This window comes from Pieris rapae, chromosome 16 (assembly GCF_905147795.1).
Source record: "Pieris rapae chromosome 16, ilPieRapa1.1, whole genome shotgun sequence".
NCBI lineage: Eukaryota > Metazoa > Arthropoda > Insecta > Lepidoptera > Pieridae > Pieris > Pieris rapae.
In genome coordinates, this window is record NC_059524.1 from 1,687,728 (window position 1) to 1,711,797 (window position 24,070).

Sequence of the window (24,070 nt, forward strand, 5' to 3'; positions counted from 1 at the left end):
AAACATGCCTTGTTTCTTACAAGGACTAGGGGCATGTAATTTACAAGGACGCACTTGTGACACTCCAAGGCGTGACGAGTAACACTGCCTGTCACCTGAGTGTTTTCTAAGGAAGTCGTGTTTCTTAGAATACAATCTTTGCTTTATGACTATGATAAAACAATAATAACAGCGTAATAATTGGGAGATTGACTCGCTCATGATCACTTATGAATAATGCAATCAATTTGCATTTATAAAACTACTTTAGTCACCTGCAGCAGTGTTAGCACAGAAATCTGAGGTGTATATTTTCGAAACTTCTTTAGGCGCATGAGGTTGATTCGGAATGTCAGGAAGATGTGCGGCGTTATTGTCGAAGGCTGATCACCTACTTGCCTATTAGATTGACAAATCTGAGGCCCAGATCTAAAAAGTTGTAGTGCTACTGATTTATTATAATACTCGTATAATCACATTATCGCGAACAAACTGTTATACAGTTTTTTAATGTTGTTGTAAGTGTTTGTCCATGTTTTGATAAAAAAAATCACAAATAGATTATTTACAATATGTACTATTAACTTATAATGTAACTAAATATATCTTCCATATGTTATTTAAAACAAGCTTCCTTATTTAAAAAATATAATTTCGAAATAGTTATTTCCCAATTAGATTGGCTAGTTTATTGATCGATACGTAGAAAATCGTACTGTCAAACTAATCAGACAGATAAGAGATTTATGGCATATTGTTTATAACATCGGTATTAATCACACGATTACAATTACTGCGAATATGAAACTTTTTATTTGTAAGTTTTTTATTGATGTCTATTTATAATAATAATTTATTTAATCACGCAGACAACAATTCCATATGATAGTCATTCTGTAAGTTGAAGATATTTCTTCCTAGTTATAGATTACTGCCGTCATGCTTTCAAGGGGAAGGACATTAAATTTAAAATATTAAATTGAAATTAAAGGTACTTTTATAGCGTGGGAGAATATTTAGATCATCAGTTTTGACAATTATAAATTAACTATTCTTGTTATGTCATACATTACCATTATTAATTTAACATTTGCATGCCTATTTTGATATGGCTGATTGGGCGGTTTTTTTAAATCGTAATAAATCTTAATGAAAGGGTAAAACAATGAAACACAAATATAAATGTATTGTAGGTGTTAGAATCAAAATCACTTAAAGTCATGGAAATGTGAAATGTATAAATATTAGGTCCTTTATGAAATTGGCTTTTTGTATGGGAGGAACAAAAAGTAGATTTTTTAATAGAATATTTTTAATGAATCAACGTAGGTGTTGGTGTCTACTGTCTATGCACTTTTGCCATATTATAGGTAGTTCATTGATACCTTGACTTAAAAACATTCTGACGGGAATCAATGAACTCTCTGAAGGCGGTTGCGACTGCACCGCTGAAGAAGTTTTTTTAATGGTAATTAATTGGTGCAAGGTCCGGGGAGTGTGGTGTAAGACTAAGACATTACAATTGAAGCTCCTCTAATTTGATAACAGTCAGTGCAGTGTGAGGTCCAGCGTGGTCATGAAGCAGCAGGCTATAGCGATTGACCGGCCTTAGTTGTTGAGCTGATAGCTATTCCATCATAGTTTGCAGTTGCTGACAATAGACATGTGCTGTAATCGTCTAGACAGATTTTATTGTGACTAACCACGATACTAGTCCACCAAACCCTCCCAAAGTTTGTTTACAGTAAGTTTTTTCACAATAGCCTTCAATTCTTCTTTACCAACTTTGGTCTCTAGCTGTCCACGGGTTCTGCAGGTGTATATTTCGAAAACGTTGAAGTTATAAACACACTGTGTTTTGTTTTGCGATACCGCCGCTATAGACATCCTTAATCGTTCGAGCCGTTTCTGCACCAGCGGTGCTACGGTGGAACTCGTAGACATTAAAACTAAAACTGTACAAAATTGAATTTGGAATTCCTAACCAAAAAGGATATATTTGAGGTGAAAGCTGCCAGAAGACAAAACGCCAATTTCATATGTAACGACCTAATATAATTTAACATTCAACAACTAATTACTTCTAATAGACAGAAATCAAAATCACATCTTCTGCAAGGCAATGAATTAAACGCACGACTGCATTGTGAGTCTGATGCAAACCACTAATTCTGTAAATAAAGGAATGAAATACGGCATTTTTAGTTTTTATGATACTCCTTGTCAATGGAATTGACACAAGAAGAAAGAAAAAGATGAGAGATTCAGGGGGAAGCCTAGAAACGAATTCTTATAAGAATCTAGATATGCGGGGAAGGATTAGAAAATCGTTTTTTGTGGTAATTTTGTTGTTTATTTAAAACGAGCACGGAAAATTTTGTTTTCCTTTTCTCTCATATTAAGTAGAAAAAAGCAACATATTAACAACTTCAAACTCTTCGTTAAACGTGTTCCTCCACGGTAATTTGCAAACAAACCATAGACGTTAGATTTATTACAAATGGTCTAGCCATAGTCTAATGATTTGACATAAATTTTCAAAATCCAAAGTTCAATATTAATGTCTGGATCGCTGTGTGTATCGCTATTATGTATTATTGATATTTTTTTCTATTAAGCAAGATGAACCGTCGATTTTTGGCTTTTCGATGTGTTTTTTTCCAATGTTTTTCGTTACTGTATGATCAAGTATTCATTGTTCACATAGAAAAAACGTTATGGCTACATAAAAAATGTAATCCCTCGCATAAAACGTTATTATTTAAGCATACTCGACTGCGTGTGGAGTGCGTTTTTTAATAATATTATTTACTTTTTAATTCAAATAATTGTATACTAAAAAGGATATAATACTATAACTTATTATTAATATTAAGAAAATACCGTTGCAGACCATAATAGATAGAACCAATCTTCTTTACGTAAGGCATCTATTTTCATCACAGCGTGTATACAATATGAGGGTACGGGACGGAGAACGCACTAAGAATGCTATAGATTCTATGAGTAACGATTTTTATTTTATAGGCCCACGCACTAGATAATTTAGACTCCAATACAATATGCTCCCCAATATCAGCGCTGCTACCGATCGGCAAACTTGCTCTCGGTGCTGTTAACACCAGTTTGGATGAAATGCTTGAGGGTATTGGAGTTATAAGTCAAAAGAAGGTACGATACCTAACATAAATTTTAAAACTCTTTAGCATAAACATTTCTTAACCATATCCTATCCTGATCAATCTTGACTTGTGTAGTTCTTGTATTTCCTTTTGTTTTGTATTAGCCATTCATTAATCCGTGAGTTTTTTAGTTTTTAGTTTGTTTTATTAATTATTTTGGATTCTATATTCTATATTAGGTTCTATATTTCTTTTTTAAAAAGATTTGGCTATGAACTTCTCGCAGTTTACTCATCATAGCACTTTTTTAGTTTTTCCCCTTACTAGTTTTTCCCCTGGAAGGGATCGCTTGCTAGAAAAGCGATAAGACCGCCCGTTGCATATCTTATATTTTTAACTTATTATGTTATTGTTTATTTAAATGAACGAAGTGTTAGTAAATAAATAAATTTTATACACAACAGGCTCTCATAAAAGTAGGAAGAATGATTATTGAGAAAGGTAGAGGTTGCCTTTTATTTGAAAAGCGATCTCCAAACTAGAAATAAAAAAACTTTTGGTGACACAAAAATATATTGTATATATATTATTAAAAAAAAACATATAGAATTGTATTAAGACAGTTATAATATTTAAGATTCTTTCACAGATTAAATCACATTTTAAACACTTGATCGCGGAATTGCGTTATCTGCCTGGTGTGAAGTTGGATATGGCTAGCAGACTATACATCAGTACCCAGACCAGATTAACATCTTCATTTGAATCTGACACGAAGGAAATCTTCAGCTCTAGTGCAGAAAGAGTTGATTTCGAATCTCCAGTTATAACTGCAGACAAGATCAATGCATGGGTAATTGTTTTGCTATGTATATTATTATAAAGAGTTATATATAAAAGACGATTGGCGCTTCAACTCTTATAATCTGAGATTGTTGGCCTAGTATCTAAATAAATGTCTAAGGCATGCGATGTGAACCATTTCTTTCATTAATGTCATCAATTGCTTTAAATAATTTTAAACTTGTATGGTAACAATTTTTTTAGCAGTGTTGGCCTAGTGGCTTCAGCGTGCGACTCTCATACATGAGGTCGTAGGTTCGATCCCGGGCTGTGCACTAATGGACTAAAGAAAGAATTCTATACGTTCTAATTCTAAGAATTCTTCGTACTGTTACAAAATTTTAAATATATTTTACGTCACAAATATTGAATGAAAATATGATGTGTTTTTTTAAGATACACAAATGTAAACACTATTACTCAGAGAGACTTAGAGTAAAAATAATTTTAGGTGGAGTCCCAAACATCTAACATGATCCACGACATGATATCACCAGATGAAATTGATCCTGAGATGTCTTTAATTATGATAAATGCTATATATTTTAATGTAAGTAGAATAATGATATCTCTTAGAAATTGTGGAAGCGGCGTTTTATAAATGCTTTTTCAAGTAGGCTCTCATACCTTTACAATGCAATTAGATTGTGTAAATAATTTACGTAATACTACAAATAATTATTTATTATAGTGGCTTTGGTTAATGTTCTCTCTAGTTTCCATTTCTACTATTTTCCTGTTTTATGACAGCGCCATCTAGGGCGAAAGAAAAACAACGTTTGTGATTTGGAAAGAAGACACGCGTCCGTTGCTATTCCAATAGAAAGGCAAGATTCAAGTGAATTGTCGTATAGCGACGTTGATTACAACGTACAAGGACCTGGATTAATTATAATATTTGTTCATGTGGATGACTTATTGTACAGTAAAATTACTACATTTACGGTTCGAAGGCTTCGTGTGTATGCTTTTGAGAGACTGGTGACTCATGGGGAAGTTACCGGACTTAATATATTTTTGTTTCATAGACGCAGAAGAGAAAAGAAGAGAAGGCAGCTCTCCGATCTCTCGGCTAGGCTAGGCTATTTGTCCCATATTTTTCTTAAATAAATTTAATATTTTGTTTAGGGAAAGTGGGAAACTCCATTTAAAAAAATACAAACGGCGACTTTTCATACGCCCACAGATGTTCGACGCGTAAATATGATGTCTGTAAATTCGCAATTCAATTATACAGATAGTGCGGCTCTGAATGCACAGGTATTATAACTATTATATAATCTACGCATTACATATTATTTACATTATAATAACAAACATATGGTCCTCTGCGTACTCAAAACTTGACATATTATATTCGCGCCATTCAGGACGTGACGTCATTATGTCGACGTTGATATATCTATATAAAATTCTAGCGATGGCAATCAAACTCTTCATAAATAGCTGGATCAATTTTTATGATTTTTGTATTTTCCGTAGATTTGAAAATATTTCGTAAACTTAGTGTGGTCAACACGAAACTTTGGATAGGTAACATTAAACACAATTAAAACAAAATTTCGTAATATTTTTTTTTATTAATTATGGAATTTAACAGAATATTCTTTCTAGATTCTTAAACTCCCATACACCGGTGGAACAGCTGCTCTCGTAATTATTTTACCCAAGGCGCGAAACGGTTTGCCGCTTCTCCTGCATCAAATAAAGCTAGCACCAGAAATATTAGACTCGGCCTTAAACTCCATGTTAGTGCACACAGTGCAGGCTACGATACCAAAGTTCAAGTTAGAAAGTGAAATGGATTTAAGGAAAATGTATGAAAAGGTAAAAAATCTTTATTAAAACGGCTTCCTTGATGGCTGGAAATCTTCCACAGTCCGTTTCACAAGGCATTTTCTTTTGCGAACTAGCGTACTGTGGAATCGTCTCCCGGTGTGGGTCTTCCCTGAGAGATACGACCTCCAACTATTCAAAATTCGAGCGTTCTCATCCATTAAAGACCGGCTACGCACGCACTTAAAATATGTGTCTATGGGCTGCGATGACTGCCCTTTTTGGGCGTCCAACAAGGTCTTGTGCCGGCCTTCTAAAAGATGGGCTTCGAAAATCTCACTCACTGCACGTAAAACGAGTATGTACAAAAATAGGAACCTTTTGCATCACTTCGCGTCAGTTTACGGAGAGGCAGAGATTCTGCACCGATCATGCCTGCTAATGTGGCTGATGCGTGAATGGAATAGCATAGCACTCACACGGAGATCTACAAAATGTGTCAGGAACAGAAGGAAATTACCTGGTCAATAAAAAAAAATATTAAAAAAACTGATACAATAAATCGTTAGAAACTGGAATACTTTTGACGCACAACAAACGTGTCACCTACTAATCTTTGGTAGTCTTTATGGGTTACAAAACGTCGTCTGCGGGAACGTTTCATTTTACGACATCTAAATATTCGTAATTAGAATAAATTCCAAATTCAAATTTGAAAATAGAATTGTTTGAGCTCGATATAATGACTTTAATTTAAATAAAGTATTATCAAATTCATCGAAGAATTTCATTTTAATTTTGTTTTTTAATACAAACAAAATAGTGTTTACAAAATAAAGATGTCAAAAATAGCTAAATTTGAGTAGAAATCGACGCACTTGAAAATTTGCACTAGCCAGAAGACCTATTAATTTGCTCGAGATAATGACTTGCTTATTTTTTTAATATCGATAAAATTACTTTGTAGATTTAAGAAAGGGCTAAGAAGGTCGTTAATCTTCATTATTGATATTATTAGTGTAATGACTTCTAACGCTATAGATGTACGATTCTCTTTTGTTATTCTTGGGCACTTCTATACGCTGTCATTTTACATCGTATAATATGTGGACTGATTGTTTTTCAAAGCAAGCTATTACGTTTATTATATATTTATTTATTACAGGTAGGAATAAGAAAAATATTTAAACAATACGAATCCGATTTATCTGGTATTGTGAGAGACAAAATTGTTACCGTCTCTAAAGCGAAACAAAAGGCAGTCATTGATGTGAACGAACGAGGCACTGAGGCAGCGGCTGCATCTTGTAAGTATAACCAAATGGAAACACAATTATGAAATACGTTATTCATTTTTGATTTAAACCTAATTTAGGATTTTATTAAGTGTTTTATTTATTTATTTATTTATTCGGAAACCAAACAGAAACATCCTTATAATAAAAACAAAGTCAAAAATAAAACACAAAACAAACACACTGGACGCATCCACAATAGGTTACACTTATACAACCGTATGATACAAAAAAAATATGACAACAAAACACATAATAATAGAGTTAAGACATTAACAGTTGCTTTATTCTATTCCTAAACAAAGCAGTAGTGGAGTGCGAAAAAGGGTCAATGTTTTTGTCAAGAGATGGCACCACATGTACACAATGCAAACAGGCATTCTTAAAATAATTAAATTTATTTATTGTTGTTCGATAACTTATGTTATATTTTATTACTTATTCTGGTGAAGAAAAAAAAAAAGATTTTAACTAACATTCATTCAGCCGATCTTGAGTTACAAATTGTGTAACTAACACGACTTTGTTTTATACTTGGAATATAAAGCTAGCTTGTGACATATACCCATGGAAAGATTATCAATGTCAGTAACAGTGTTTTAATTTGATCTTATATATTAGTTATATTTATTCCTTCTGTGAAGTTAAACTCTCGACGTATTTAACAATTTAAATTCATACAATGAGCATTACTAAGCTATAGAGGAAATTAAAAGCAGTATTGCCCTAGACGCTATACGTGCGACCGAGGTTGTGGCTTCGAACCCCGGCTGTGGTATTTCTGTGTATGTTATCTTTCAATCCTCGCTTCTAAAGCAAAGTATAACATCGTGGGGATAACATTCAGAGGCTGATCCTACTTTCCTTTTAGCAAAAATAAATGATGAAATAATAGATTCAGTAGTCAGATCAGAGAGAGAACTGGTATTTTATAAAAGAAATTGATTGCCAAAGTCATTACCCCTTTTGAAATACCTAGATCAGTAATCTAAACATAGATTTTGGTATATTTATAACGTGTATTTCACCTTCAATTTTTCTACCATTAGAATGAGGTAGCATTTAGTATAATTAATCCAAAAAAATAATAACTCATATATTTCCATAGAGTCTTGCGATAGAAGGTAGGTCTGGACTCATAAGTAAAAGATATTTCTGTACCTATTTAATTTATTTTCTATAAAGGCGCAATACTTATATGTGTCACATAGGTAGACAATTTTATAGTGGCTATAACAAAAAAGGTGATAGAAATTGTGTTCATAAAAAAATAATGTCTCAAACTCATAAATTGATTTGAGTTCTTCCCCTTCTAATAAAATTGTTCCGTTGTAAAACTGATAAAGTAATAACAATAAAAATCACGTGTCAATTACAGCTAGTTTACAACATAATAAATGATATATCTTCTGTCTAATGTCAAGATTATTTATTATATACAGTCTTTGGTCGTACTTGAATTCGTGTTTGCGGTGATATTAGTTGTTTATACTACGTCTTTGCGTGTTGTTCTCACGAGTACGTAAGTGCGTGCTCCTATTTCACCATGCCTCCTGCTGATAGAGGACAAATCTTTGTTTTTAATTTTTTTATTTTTATTCTTTATTACTCAATATGTCATATGGAGCATGGTGTAGTGGTTGCAGCTCCTTACAAGCATTGTGTAAAAAAAAAACTTGGCGATTAAAAAGAGTGGCGGAGAGTTTATTGCCAGTTCTTCTCTTCCGTTCTACGCCCTTGATTTGAGAACTGGCAGTAAATGTAAAATTAAATTCATTTAATATTTCTTTTTTTGACGTTCATAAGTGTACATTGTTACCTACATGAATAAATAAATTTTGAATTTGAATTTGAATTTGTGTATGATACTCGAAAATTATTTTTAATTAGATGTTTTACTAAGATTAAGGCATATAAGGATTAAACTATTACTACCTAGTCCTACCTTTGGACCCGAGCGGTATTCTTTCTTTGACCCAATAATAGGACAGTGGCATCGTGGGTAAAAATAAAACATCGGTATCAGTTCAAATAGCCAAATAGGCTTAGAAAATTATCATTGCAGTAGCGAAAGTGTCTGTACTTCACACTTAAAAATAATATTAAAACCTTTTCCTTGACTGAAAGATGGTTGTGTCAAAATTGATCTAACGCTAGTCCGTCCACTAGGGTCTGTGTGAGTCACTGTGGGTTACTAGTTTACAATTCCGTGATACAAGGTGCATGTTTAAAACATTTTAGAAAACGTAGTTTTAATGTTACATCTAATAAAACAAAATTTGAATAATAACCTAGGTGTGCGTAAACGTATGTGTGATGTGTGTGCGTATTCTACTCTGTATTTAATTATATAACTAAGAGTTGCTATAAGCGTTATGTCTGTGTTAGTTTTTGGGAACTTAGATTCATGCCAAAATATATATTAAAGTCTAAATGAATAATTTGTTATATTTTAGCGACAACCATGGTTCAAATGGCGCTGACGAAGACTGTCAAATTCAAGGCTGATCATCCATTCTTGTTCATTCTGCTGTCAAACACTCAGCAATTGTTCGCTGGGACACTCGTCCATCCACATACAGCTAGAAAGAGAGGCTAACTATTATGTTAAGCTGCGACTTGTATACAATATTGTTTCAAGTGATATTAAATATTGATAAGAAAGCTGTGTTTGTCTGTATTTGATTAGCTTAAATACAAAATATTAAAAGGCCGGCAACGAACTTGCGAGCCTTCTGGCAATGTTCTTGGCAATAATCACTTAACATCAGGTGGGCTTCCTGCCCGTTTGCCCCCAGTCATATAATAAACAATAAAAAATCTAACTTATACCGAACAGAAATGGTTAAAATTTTAATTCATAATTTTGATTCATTATGGATAAAACCAAGTGAAATATGTATAACGATTATTTCTTGTGACTTCATATAAGAACTTATCATTCATTCTTTCATACGAAATCAACGCGGGCTAAACTATTATATTTAAAATGATTTACGATTTTTGTGATTTTTATATGCTATGAAGTGGTCTTTTATTTGCTGACGGATTTAAAAGGAATATATTAAAAACATTGTTTTACAGGATATATAAATTATTGTTTGAATTGATTAAATTTTTATTAAAAAGGTTTGTATTCCAGAACGCCAATCAAACTTCACCGTTTTTCGGTATGAAGTTTGAAATGTTCAACGGTTCTCATGACAAGATGACACGAATTAGAATATGAGCTCTTAATATGTTATAAAGATAAAAAAAATTGAAAGACGCGAACTAAAAAGCTCTTAATTTTGAGGTCCATCAATTGCTAATGAGTCTCGAAACTTCAAAACATCAATTCATCAGCATTTATCACATCCCCAACTTCGTCGATTAGGGATAACTTTTCACGCATGCGCGCACAACTTTGCCACTTGGAAATTCAGTCACCCCATTATTTACGAATCACCCTCAGTACAATTCCGCACCCCGTGACGCTAACTCCTATTGCGATGTGACGAGAAATCCGAAACTTTTACGCGAATTTCCTTTTAGTTTTGAAAAAAATGTGATAGTGGATATGGAACAGTATACATTCCAAAAGAGGAATGGTGTCTATGTAAAGTTTAAAAATATCACTTATAAATGGAAGTGAAGTTTCTGGTTTACCTAGTGTTCGCTCAATTGGTATTTTTCATTAATGGGCATGCGGTGACGAGTAAGTAAACTGTCTTCATTATTGAGACCTGTCTTAACTAAAGCACTGATCTCTTTTTATGATAGAGCAAATGTAAATATACTAAAAGAAATACAAAAGTTAAAGCATTAAAATATTTTAGATGTTGAAAAAGATGAAGGTAGCAAAAGGAAAAATGAAATTAGAGAAGAAATCGAGAAACCTCTCGACTTTCTTACCACCCATCCAAAGGGTGAAATTAAAGATTACTTTTTACCAGCTGTATTTCCCAATCACGAGGAAATGGAAGAGGATGAGGAAGAAGATGAAGCAGAACAAACCTATTTAGACTATGAAGATAGTAATTATAAGGACCCAACCGAGACCACAATTAAAAACGATGAATCACACATTGATGATAAGATCCCACTACATCCAGCTAATGATAATCTACCAGTATTCTTGCTTGAACCAGAAAATACGTATGTTGTTAAAAATAAGCCAGCTATTCTAAAATGCAGCGCTGCAAATGCTTTAGATGTAAGTAAGGCTAAATAAATAGCAAATTTCGAAGAATTTTTGATAATGATTACTGTTATGGAACATAATTTAATATTAAAGATTTTGAGGCAAACAATAAAATCAATTTAATGGTTAATTTTTTAACTTAACGTTTTGACGATTAAGACTAATATATAACGTTAATATCGCCACATTTTAATAGGCCCTAATCATTTTAAATATAAATCTTCTTGTCTTGGTGAGACAGTCTCATATTTCATAATACACAACAAAATTGTATTTCAATGTGAAGTAATATTACTCCCATCCAAAGATTTTATTTTATTAATATCGTATTATTGTAGGTATATTTTAACTGTAATGGAGTTAAAACTCCATCAACGAACTTCGAATTCGTGGACCCTCAAACTGGAGTTAGGATTATTGAAGGGGAATATAAAGTGACAAGAGATAAAGTCGATGAATATTTTGGAAGTGAGAAATTCCAATGCTCTTGCTTTGCTTGGACAAGCAGAGGTCATGTGTGGAGTCAGCCTGCGACAATTGAGCTCGCTTGTAAGTTAAATAGACGTTATTAGTTTCAGAAATGTAATAAATAAAAGGTGTGTAATAAGGCTTACTATATAGTTAGCGATTATCTAGTTGATAAAAGGGCCTGGGACTAGTGCTGGGCAGGCTACTTCTAATTAATTTGCTATATTTGTTTTAAATATTGTAGAATTGTTTGATGATTTGCTTTTTTTTATAACAGTACCGAGAGTATTTTTACGCCAGCTTTTTCTCTCGGCCTACACCCTCTGTCTAGTCACCTGAATAAGTGATACCATGATGATCTTATGTTCCTAAATAAAAGTGTTTTTTTTAGAATAATAGAAGAATATTTTTAGGCGAAAGAATACGCTATATAAAAAATTGATATTTTAGGATAATTGTTACTGATAATGCTTAAAAACTCTCGAGACAGGATAGTAGCCTTAAATAAATAATTTATATTAAGAACTTTAAATACATTCATGGGACGTCAAGGCAGAATAAAAATACCATCCGTATAACTTTGACTTTCGCCGTTCCAGAACTGAGTGTTTCTTAAGGCAATATTTGTCGCACATCACCGCTGTATGAAATCAGCTGCCTACTGAAGTATTTCCAATTCGTCTTAGGGACTTTTTAGTAAATAGTATTCCAATTTTTACCTTCCGGGTGGGCGAGAGTGAGCCTGTAACTAAGAAAATAGTTTGCCTTGAAGTCGGTATACGTATATTATAATGGATGAATTAAAAAACACACAAAAAATCCTAGCCAATGATTTATTTCATTGAAATACAATTATATTATGAATTTTACATCTTAGTATCTTAAAAGTAATAATCTAAGAACTCCCTTAGAATTTAACACAATATCTAAACACATTTCACTTGAAATCATTATAAATTAAATAGTTTGATTGCTGGCGTCCTAGTACCAGCTATATCCCCGGTTATATTTTAAGTTCATTAATATATGATTCTTGTTAATAAAATATTATGTTTACAAATATAAATTAAATGAGATAAATCAAATAAATCGTGTAAAATGAAACTGAAAAATGAAAAAAAACAATTATGTACAAATTATATATTCGTTCATTTCATCTTTGTAAATATAACAATACTTTTTGCGACATAAATCACTTTGTGAAAAAGATTTCACTTCAATATGTTTATATATATATATATACGCGTATCACAATAGCACCCCAATCCTAGTGAAATTGAAAAGTGACATTCCCATGTGAGCCTCCCTAAAAGCTCTTTGAAGGAACTAGTAATAATTTTGGCACTCGGGCTAATTCAAGCACTTTTTTGCCTTTTTAACACAAATGTGTTAAATTTAATGTTTTTTATATACATAATAGCTGCCCCCGCGAACTTCGTTTTCCCCTTAATGCCTATCCTTTTAGTAACATGGAACTTTTTGCTTTGCTACCCCAGAGGGTTTTCTGTGATTTTTTCTATAAAAAACCTCGGAGTTCAAATTATAAGTTCTTAAATAAAAAATAAGTGGTTGATAATATATATATTGTAATCAGTCGAGTAGTTTCGGAGGAGTATAGGAATGAACATGTGACATGAGAAATTTATATATATTTGACAATTGAAATTATACTTTAGCGGCATATAGTCTAGTAACTTCGGCCCAAATTGCTTGCCAACTAAAAGCTTAAATATATATATCAAACTAAATAACTAAATTACATTAAATCCATAGTTTGTCTCTGGTCAAATAAAATCTTTTTTTCGATAGTTTTTGTCAATTTTTTAAATTATGACATATCTATAGGTTAAAAGCAATGTTGGCCTACAGGCTTCAGGTGGTAGGTTCGATCTCCGGCTGTGTAATAGTAGTTTTTTCTATTTGCGCTTTTAACACTTGTTCTTACGGTGAAGGGAGGCATCATGAGGGAGTTTGGCCAGACCCTAAAAGTTGACCTCGTATGCACAGGCTGATCACCTTGCCAATAGATTAACAAATGATCATGAAACAGATTAGGCCCATATCATAAAAAGGCTCTACTGAATTTAATTTTTACGTTTATGGATTGTTTATTAATTTTGTACCATGTTGAACTCCAAACGTAGTGATTTTTCATCCGTAAAAAAAAAAATTAGAAGTTGTTTAGAACTTCTAATTTTTTTTTCATAATATGTTTTAAGTCAATATACGGCATGTCAATACTGCTCTACTCTAATATATTATTACATATATTTGTAGATATAAAGAAGCATTTCGTATTAGCACCCCAATCACAGCTGGTGAAATTGAATAGCGGAGTGACATTCCGCTGTGAACCACCCCAAGCCGCGCCATTTCCACAGACGTATTGGCTGAAAAATGGCGGACCCGTCGTAGCCGATGACAATGTACAAATAACTAAAGATGGCAATTTGGTTATTAAACAGGCCACTTTATTGGTAAGATTACATTTACGATAAATATAGGGTTTATTGCTTTAGGTATTTGATTAATTAATTTATTGTACCAATAAAACAGATGTAAAACGACCGAATGCACTCCACTATCATGACTTGATATTATATGTTAGTACTTTAAGGTTATGTTATGTATTTAATACAGTAACTTGTATGCAATTTTCAGGTCTATGGCATACATACGTCTATTTGTTCTTCTAATAATATTTTATAATTACATATTGTGCATGATGAAATCGTTTGTTTTTATAATTTGTCATAATAAATAGTGTTCACTGTTTATTTTTAATTAAGAATAATTTCTTAAAAGTGAGCACTGTTTGAGTGTTTGTATATTTTCATTTATTCGCGTCGTCATCAAAATATGCTTTAAATACAAGAGAAAGTGCAGTTAAGATTATTAAATGAAAACTACTTTACGGAAAATTACCTTAAAACAATTAAAACTCACTATTCGACACGTGGAAAATTTAAAAATTCATTTCTATTACGCAAATACTTTTTATGAAAAAAAAAACATTTCAATATATTATTCTAAACTTAATAAATTCGCTACCAGCTACACTTCTTACTAATATACCAAGAAAAAATATGAAATTTAAATTACAAAATATTATATAAATCAAACAATTATAAACTATGCATAACAAAAATTAGGTTAATCACACATCATCGTCATTTAATTCATATTCGAATATAGTAACACACCTATTTTGGAAGGGAAATTCTCGTCAATAACAGATTCTTTCATCGGCTATCTATGGAGCGACAATGTTTCATTTGTTTTATGACCTTTTATGTGCAATTTCAGTGGTTTAATGCTTATGTTATAGTGTATATGTCACTGGCCTGAGTTTATACGTTAATTAATTAAATATGTTATATATTGATAGTTGTACAATTTCAAATTTCAAATGAGTATTATATGTTGCGAATATTAGATACTGGACTCTTTCATGTCATTTATCGTAAAAAACTGCTTGAAATTGTAATCATTCATACGATTCATCTAGGTTTGGAAAAACAACATCTGAGCGTAGAATAAATTTGCATACATTTTTTGTTAAAGATAAAATTTGTTGCTTAGACAAGTTGAATTTCAGGATATGGCGAACTACACCTGCGTCGCTGAGAACGTAGCGGGGAAAAGGATGTCTGAGCCCGCCTTATTAACGGTCTTCGGTGAGTGGTTATCGAATTTCAAGACAGTAGGTATCTTTACCGGAGAGGGTTTCTGATACATACTAACTGTAAATAATATATACTAACACAAACGATAACCAGATATTAGTGTATACAAAATATTTTAAGCCTAAAAATAAAATAAATATGTATATATTGACTTTCTAATATTTTAAATTTTTCTGATGACGTTCATAATATACCTTACTGGTCATCTATATATTTTTTTTATAGAACAGGGGGCAAACGGGCAGGAGGCTCACCTGATGTTAAATGATACTCAAACTAACATTGCCCATGGACATTGCTAGTTGTGTATTGTTTTGTGTTTTTATTCACTATGTGAAACCAGCTACTGAATTCTTATCGAACCAATACGACATAGGGTCCTTCAAGAAAGGAGCGTACCAATTGTTAAACTTATTCAGGCCGGTATAGCTCTCTGGTATTGAGATTTGGGCAGGGGGCCATGGACACTCGTGATAATAAAAATCAGCGTGATACCGTTGTATATAACATCAGGGGAGTCCCGTTGCCACCAATTTTTTAAAAAAATATATAAACTAATTACGAAACAATTGTAAATTCTTCATTTGAACTTCAAAATCCTTTCATCATACCAACTACTGAATTACTTCCAGTATACAATAAAGTATTGCATAAATTTTTTTGCAATACTTAAATAAATACTTTGAAATTATAATACATACCTACTTTAATCTGTGTAATTTGAAAATTTTAAATAAAGAAAATGCATTTCTTTGGTTGATGCAACATATAAAAATGCTTTAGTTGCTACAATGCTTATTTTTCAGATCATAAAATATGATGAAAGAAAGTGTTTTGTCTGCGAATTCTTAGTCTGTTGTTTTATTATTATGAATCAGCGTTTTAAAGTGAATCATGTTGATAAGAATGTCAATGACTACAGTTCCTTACAATGTCTTTGTGAACCTTAAACGTGGAGATTAAAAATATTGACGGAGTTACTTGCCTGTTCCTCTGTCTCTACGGTGGTCTTTTTTTATCGAACTGATGTTAAGTGATACCGCCATATAGGTCGGTCTTGTTCTGCATCTGGTTCATGATCATATATCAATCTCATAAGCAAGTGGGTATTCAACCTCCTGTAGCACACGCCGTCGACTTTTTGGGTCTAAGACATGCCGGTTGTTTTAACGATATTTGTCTTCACCGGTCAATGTCTAATGCGTACATAGTAAGAAAGTCCATTGGTGCACAACTGGGGATCGAACCTATGACCTGACTGAGAATCGCACGCTGAAACCACTAGGGTATCACTTCTCGTTGTACAACATAAAACAAGAAATACAATCAATTTCTGACATCTTTATAATTGCGAACAATATTTTAGTGAATGGAGGATGGACGGCATGGTCTACATGGAGCGACTGCTTCTGTGCTGGACAGCCTCGTGAGGGTCGCGGCAGGAGACGAGTGAGGACCTGCACCTCCCCAAGACCTATGAATGGCGGTCAAGCGTGCGTAGGACCTAGTATTCAGAGAACGCAGGATTGTTTTGACTGTGATTTGGGTAAAGAAGCCTTTTTTAAACCTTATTCAGTTAGACAAGATAACCTCAATTCAGAAGTGTAGAAAGTCTAACACATATCTGAAATGTATATATATGTAATATATAAATCAAACTAAATTATCTTTATCTGACTTTTTCTTTCATAATATTCAGTCATACTTGGTGCTACCTCAGCTGAATCTTGCTCATAGAGTAGTTCAGATTGATTAATTTATAAATAAATAATATCTTTATCTCAGATGTTTACGTAGACTCATTGGATGAGCTGGCTGATGAATCATCGGATATTATTATTGGTAAGAATTTTAATTAATATTTTTTTTCATTACGTCGAATTATCCGATGTAGTATTGCACGGTTGTGCTTTCACATAACACATTGTTCTGTTAGTCAATTAGGAATTCTATTACGTGTTGGTACCACCTGTATCACCTCCACGTCAGTCGTTCCACGACTGAGCGTTTTTTAAGTCTGTTTTTTCTGTACACCACACCATGTGGAACCAGCTGCAATTTATATAAAAATGGTAAAAATAAGAGGACCATACATATGTTAAAATTTGCATTTGAAAATATTTGTTTTTCCAGGCACACACTATATTTATAAGTCCAGAAAGAAATAGAAAAGTATTTATAGTAGACGATATTTTTACTTAATTTCATTTAAAAAAATGTATAGCACAAAGTTTGAATAGAATATCAATGAAACAGACGTAGAAATGTATGCCTTATAAAGAGTGTCACTGGGATGTTTCGAGACATTTTTGCCTTATAGGTCGTTGGTCGAAATGGTCGGAGTGGTCTCGTTGCGATTCCGATTGTCTACAAACGCGTCGTAGGCGGTGCGTTACAAGCACGGCCTGTCTGGGAAAGGATTATCAAGTCGCACAATGTCCACTTTGTATTCGAACATCGAAATCTGATCTGCTACATGACGGTACATACATTTTTTATACCAACCTGCCGTCCTTACAAGAAAATTTTAAAACTTAGTTTGTAATGTGTAGTGCACTTGAATACTCTTGTCTCTGTCTTTCATGTTGTGTTGAGCCTGTGATGAGAAGATAGACAATTGTTTATATACCAGAATAAACGAAACGAAATAACTAACTACATATGTGGACCCTAAAATGATTAATATTTTTAGACTGAGATAATTTTGAAAAAAACACAATTTTTATATCATAAATGAATATGTTGGTGATTTTAGTGCATGAATGTTAATTCTTAGTTTGGTTGTCATACTAAAACATCATTATGTATAAGGTGACATTTTTATGTATACAAATTAGCAAGTTCATTGTTTAAGGACAATAATAATGACAGAACTTCAAAATTATTTTTTGTTTTTTTTTTAGTTAAAGAACAAACAACTATGTTATTAAATACAATACATACAAACAAAAACTGTTTTCAGCCATTTCTGACATGTTTTTCGTTTTCAGGTTCATCATATTGGCCCTTATTCGTAATAGTATCGATAGCATTCCTAATATTCATTATAGTCGCTGTGTTAGTAATAAAATATATGAAAATTAAAATGACTGAAAACTCACCCTATGTGAAACCGCCGCCAGGTAATTATAGTATATTTAGATTTTGACAGCTGACAGTTTACAGCTGTCAATTGACATTTGACGTTCGATGATCAAGTAAATTTTGTGATGTTTACAGTTTACGCAAAATTTAAGTAAAAATATTTCTTGTCTTACGATATTGAGCAAATGCCACACAAAATTAAAAAGTTTCAATAGCAGTATCCTTATATAAAATATAACATTCAAAATCCCAGCATAAGTTTCGTAATATAATACGTTCATATTTTTGTAGGATCAAATTATTTTGGTAGCGTAATAAAGAGAACACTTACAAACCAGCCAGACTTGATTCATGAGGAATTTCAGACAGTAGCATTAGCAAGACAAACGCACAGACCACCAAATTCCAGTATTCGTCATGAACATTTGTATGAAGTGCCTCAATTGGCTAACAGGTCAGTTTAAAGTTTAGTTTATAATAAACATTTTCGCTTTGCCTATTAGTTATTATGCATTTTTTTTAAAAGCCACATTAACTACACATATAAAATACATACAGAAAAGAGACGTAAATACAAAACACAATACTTGCATGTGCATCAATGACAAGTGTGCACAACATTAAAAAAATATTACAATGTTTAAAGAGAAAATAAATTATACAATAAACTAAATTAAGAAATACAAAAAGCTTATTTAATATATTTCTAATTTGCAATTGTTATTATTGTTATTATTTATTTTCGAGATATTAGTAGGTAACATTAGTTTAAAACTTTAACTTTTAGACGTTTCTAATAATAATCTAAAATAAAATAAAATAATATAATCTAAAATCTAAAAATAAGAGAGAAGTTTATCTAGGATTTTAAGATAGGTTTTCTTGGAGATTTAGAATTTCTCCGAGTATTTTATGTATAATACAGATCTACTTTAAATATTACATCAATTTATCTCTGAACCACAGACAATACATACAGACCTAATTGCTGGTTACGGACAAAAAATTCTTAAGTAAAAATAGAGTTTGAGAATGTAATACGAATGTGTTAATTATACATACAGATCGTCTCGCTTGACTTACCGGAGAGAAGTTGTTCAATGTGTTATTAATAAACATGTTGCAGCAAAACATGGCCCGTTTAGAAGCCCCATTAATAATACAAAACACGGCAATATTGAAACTTTTTACTAGTAGATACTTTATAGAATTATTACAGTCATATTTCTTTATTTTCCGTTTTTACGCAATATACGGGGAATGTACCTAAATTTTCAACTTTTCGGTACATTGGAGTGTTGTCGACATTTCTGTTCTATATTTGTAGTTAGTATTGTAACGGATTTGTTACAGCTATATGTCACCAATAGACCACGAGGTAAGCCAAGAGCGGAAGCCGAACGAAAAGATTTTCGCCTGCAAAGACCCCGAATCTGAGAGATCTGACTCAAGCTGCTTCTTGAGTTGTGAGTAATATTTATTAAATCATATAACTTTTCCAACGTTTAACATAATATAAATACTCTTTTATGGTCTAAATCTTCTTAACTTACTACTTACTAACTAATGCCTATTCGATTAAAAAATGATCTTGAAACAGATTCAGAAATCTGAGGCCAGACCTAAAGAGGTTGAGCGTCACTGATTTTTTATTTTATTTTATAACAGTAGCGTCATGCTTTCGCTTCGCAGGCATATAATTATTGTTGTAAACCTTAAAATAATATGAATGAAACTAATATAGAAATGTGTCTTCCCCAATATTTTGATCAGCAAAAATAAAAAGTTTTCTTCGAATTAAAGACAATTCTTTTCCAGCCGGCTCATCATATGGAAATGAAAGTGTAGAAATGTCGCCATCATTAAAAAACCACGCTTCCGTAGATTCTAAAGTCAATCAATTTTTGGAAACTACGACTTCGAAGATTGTTTTGGGCGATGGCGATTGGTTGAATTTGAATAAGTGTGGAGTAAGTTTGTTCATCCCCGATGGGGTTGTGGAGAAAGGGGAGGAACTCTTCTCCCTTGACGTCACCGATGAAGAATGGAATAGGCCGATATTACAAGAAGGTAGGTTGTAAAAGTCTACGCTTTATATTTTAATAATATCCCGCTTAATTGCGTTCCAGAATGGGACAAGAGCCGCTAATGTTTTTCGGTGTTTTTTATGGAGTCCAAATGTACTGTTTTTTTCACACTCACATTGTCAGAAGTCTCGCGAGTGCGATGCGGGCTTTTTAAGAACTGGTCAATTAAAAAAAAAGTTTTAATTCCATAACTTGTCACACAGTAATATATATTAATGTGTTGGAAAAAAGACTTTTCTGTAAAAATATTTCAGTTTATACTACCAAAGTTATTAAGGTATTCAACCTTTATTTCACCTCGTGATTGCTCACTAATAACTTGACCCAGATGATATTTCAATACCCTTAAAATATCACTCCGACCTACTTAACAGTAATTAAAAATAGATTAGCTTGTCAGTAATTTATTTAAATATTATATTCCTAAAATCATATTTAAAGTGAAGATTATTATGAGTTTCGTTTATTTTTATTCCTATTTTGGCCTTTATTTTAACTACTGAATTTTATTTACTAAGCATTCCTTACAGGTGAAACTCAACTGAGCCCCGTAATAAGATGCGGCCCCAAAAACTTCCACTTCTCTAAAGGGGTCGTCCTCAGTTTCCCGCACTGTGCCGCCCTAAAGAGCTCCAGCTGGATGCTCTCAATACTGCAAAAGCCCGAGGAAATCAATTCAAGAGAATGGAGAAAAGTTCTAACACTCGGTCAAGAAACTCCGGGAACACCAATATTCGCTCAAGTCGATCCAACTAAAGTTTATTTGGTGTGTGAATTTCTCAGTGACTTCGTTCTTATCGGCCGAAGTTTCAATGGCCTAGATGCAAAACTCTTGAAGCTAGGCATATTTGTTAACAAAACCAGCGACGACCATTATTGCTTAAATGTCAGAGTGTGCAATGACACACCGTACGCGTTCTACGAGTGTTTTGAAAATGAAAGGCGCGCGGGCGGGTACTTATTGTGCGAACCGAAAACCTTGTATTTCCAAGAGAATTGCTCCGATCTCTGCTTCAACGTACGGGATGTAGGAACGGGCTGGAAAATACAACCGGAAGCCAAGTACCAGGAGCTTTCGTACTTACACGTATGGAACATGAGCGTTAGGTCTTTGTACTGTGTTTTCGCGTTGACCCAAATCGACGCGATCAATTGCCTGGAGTTGAACATAACGGTGTATCAGAAACAGAAACAATCGAATTCCGTCAATTTCAATTTGAAAACGAACGATTTTAATTCGAATCTCAATTGTAATAAACGATTTAGCTATTCGGGCACGGAGATGGGTTATACAGTTAATATTCTCGAGAATCCATTCAATTATTCGTCGTTATCGAAAAAGGAGGAAAAATATGATTTTATTTACAGAAACGGAAACAGAAATTACACGATGGACAATAATTATTATAGGATTAACGTGTTGACGAAGTCCGATAGGGTGATATTGTGTAAATTGTTGGACAGCCAGTCGTCGAAAGGGAACGATTGGCGATTGCTGGCTGAGAAATTGAAATTGACGTCGTATTATTACTATTTCTCGAACACGTGTTCACCCACGGAGAATATATTGAATCTGTGGATATGTAGGAACAACGATGCGAATATGTTGGTTAATTTGTCGAGGATTTTTAGAGAGATGTCAAGGGTGGATTGTGCGACGGTTGTTGAACGACGATGCTTTCCTAATTAGACTGATCATACGTTTTATAATTGATGGAAAATGCAATACAATTTATTCCCCTTATTCATAAAATTCTCTGTTTTCATTACGGCGTAAACACGATTTATCAGAATGAGATTAAAGAGACTTTAAGAATGTTATTAGAATTGTTTAGTTATGATGGGGCAGGAAGTTATTTAAAAATATGTTTCTGAACTTTAATCTATAATTAAAAAACCGTTAAATCTTTCAAGCATTATACAGTAAGTAAAAATACCCAATCGACATAAAAACAGTGAAATTTTATTTGTGTTACGTTGAGTATTACATACGAGTATTACATTGAGAACCTCTCATTATATGATTTTATTATGTGTAACAATTGCACACAATAGTCTAAACTTAGATTGATTTCACGAGTGATTATTTTTTTACGCACAATCGTTTCAAATGTAGTAAATATTTTGACTATAAATAAGACTTTTGTCATTCATGGAATTGATGAACTGTGGCAAACATTTTAGACTACGAATTAGTAGTTTAATAGGACTTATGGTTAAATGACGTCATCATGTGTTTCTTATGTCAATTGTCAACTATTCTCGATAATAGAAATCGCTTTTGATATGCCGCGGTTAGATTACTTTGACCCACAATTTTACAGGTAGTATGTATGATTATTAAGCGATACGTCCGCTGTGATTATTTCTTACTCATCAATTCCATGGTCAAAGTAATAAGAAAACATTGTAGATATTATAATGATTGAAGCACACATGTAATAATGTAAAGTTGAAATTAAATGTCAATTGTCATTATGATTCAAAGCAATTGTTCTATTTTCGACAATTGATTAGTTTCGTTAACGTCAACGTCTAAATGACAATTTCAGAAACTGATTTATCGGATGAAAAATTTACGCTTAATAATTTCTATTAACAACATTGATCGCGTTTATAAGTAAGGAATTATTACAGATTCGGTATTAAATCTTAAATCCGATTATTCAGTTTACAAATACACGTAATGTTTTGTAAAATATGTAGGCCAAACAAAAGAGTATGTTTTAAACATAATAGCTATGTAAAGAGAACCAATAGAATGGTATAGATAAGAATAGTAGTGGTTTAAATTTTTGAAATAAATTTTTAAAATATATACGACTTTTATTTATAACACTTAGATATATATGAAAATTTTGTGAGGTTCTATGGAACTGGTTAGAGTTGCGCCTTTTTAAGTTCTTTAACATAATATTTTCATATGTATCTGATTATCCTCCTTTTAGTATGTGTGATGTTTGAGAACAATTTTAATTTTTCCTTTTTTAAAAGAAAAGCAAAAATTCAAAACTTACTTTCAACCGATATTGTTAGAAATTAAAATCAAAATGACACAAATCACTTGCGTGAAAAGTAATTTCCAAATAGTTTACTAAATTGATTAAATTTTTTTTTATTTAATCAAAGTCACGTACTTCTTCCATAAAATTCAAATCAATACTTTTCAACTAGTTCTTGCATATAATCAAAAGATATAATAGAAATTTTAATGATTTTCTTCCCTTTGGAGTGAAGTCTCTTGGGCCTTGGAGTTCAAGGGCACAGGCGCTAATTAAATTGAAGTTGGCGCCTGGTAGATAGATAGTACCGGTTAACCTTGGATTTATTCTCTCAACAAATAAAGACACCGATAAAATGCTGCCAGAATTGAAGGAGCCACAGGGAAGACATAAAATGACACAAACTTTTAAATTAAATTGGGCAGTGTTGGCCTAGTGCCTCCAGCGTGCGACACTCATAACTGATGTCGTAGGTTCGATTCCCGGCTGTGCACCAATGGACTTTCTTTGTATGTGCGCATTTAACAGTTGCTCGAACGGTGAAG

General features: G+C 32.7%; 2 protein-coding genes across 3 annotated transcripts; both read left to right on the forward strand.

Annotated features, from left to right (window-relative positions):
* The first annotated feature begins 749 nt into the window (after positions 1-749).
* On the forward strand, positions 750-9,679 carry LOC110991969 (antichymotrypsin-2). 2 transcript variants are annotated; one of them, XM_045631742.1, is made up of 8 exons: positions 750-796; positions 3,007-3,150; positions 3,751-3,954; positions 4,396-4,494; positions 5,073-5,204; positions 5,559-5,771; positions 6,886-7,027; positions 9,472-9,679. In XM_045631742.1, exons 2-8 carry the CDS (start codon positions 3,115-3,117, stop codon positions 9,612-9,614), a joined length of 969 nt encoding a protein of 322 aa, XP_045487698.1. In that variant the 5' UTR covers positions 750-796; positions 3,007-3,114; the 3' UTR covers positions 9,615-9,679. The 2 variants fall into 2 exon arrangements, with proteins under 2 accessions (XP_045487698.1, XP_045487697.1); XM_045631741.1 differs by lacking the exon at positions 750-796 and adding an exon at positions 1,742-2,318.
* Positions 9,680-10,328: 649 nt separating this feature from the next.
* Positions 10,329-23,341, forward strand: LOC110991968 (netrin receptor UNC5C-like). The gene is made up of 13 exons (XM_022257577.2): positions 10,329-10,712; positions 10,834-11,210; positions 11,537-11,747; positions 13,944-14,143; positions 15,265-15,343; positions 16,719-16,898; positions 17,138-17,194; positions 17,673-17,834; positions 18,343-18,474; positions 18,728-18,890; positions 19,790-19,902; positions 20,255-20,506; positions 21,054-23,341. Exons 1-13 carry the CDS (start codon positions 10,640-10,642, stop codon positions 22,211-22,213), a joined length of 3,159 nt encoding a protein of 1,052 aa, XP_022113269.2. The 5' UTR covers positions 10,329-10,639; the 3' UTR covers positions 22,214-23,341.
* Positions 23,342-24,070: the final 729 nt, after the last annotated feature.

What these genes read in the sequence shown, in the direction of transcription:
- LOC110991969 (XM_045631741.1), top strand. Translation starts at nt 2,190, where the DNA reads ATGATACTCCTTGTCAATGGAATTGACACAAGAAGAAAGAAAAAGATG. An exon ending in CAGACAAGATCAATGCATGG is followed by an intron (nt 3,955 to 4,395) that starts GTAATTGTTTTG and finishes AAATAATTTTAG; the next exon opens with GTGGAGTCCCAAACATCTAA. An exon ending in GTGCGGCTCTGAATGCACAG is followed by an intron (nt 5,205 to 5,558) that starts GTATTATAACTA and finishes TATTCTTTCTAG; the next exon opens with ATTCTTAAACTCCCATACAC.
- LOC110991968 (XM_022257577.2), top strand. Translation starts at nt 10,640, where the DNA reads ATGGAAGTGAAGTTTCTGGTTTACCTAGTGTTCGCTCAATTGGTATTT. An exon ending in TAATGGGCATGCGGTGACGA is followed by an intron (nt 10,713 to 10,833) that starts GTAAGTAAACTG and finishes AAAATATTTTAG; the next exon opens with ATGTTGAAAAAGATGAAGGT. An exon ending in CTATGTGAAACCGCCGCCAG is followed by an intron (nt 18,475 to 18,727) that starts GTAATTATAGTA and finishes ATATTTTTGTAG; the next exon opens with GATCAAATTATTTTGGTAGC.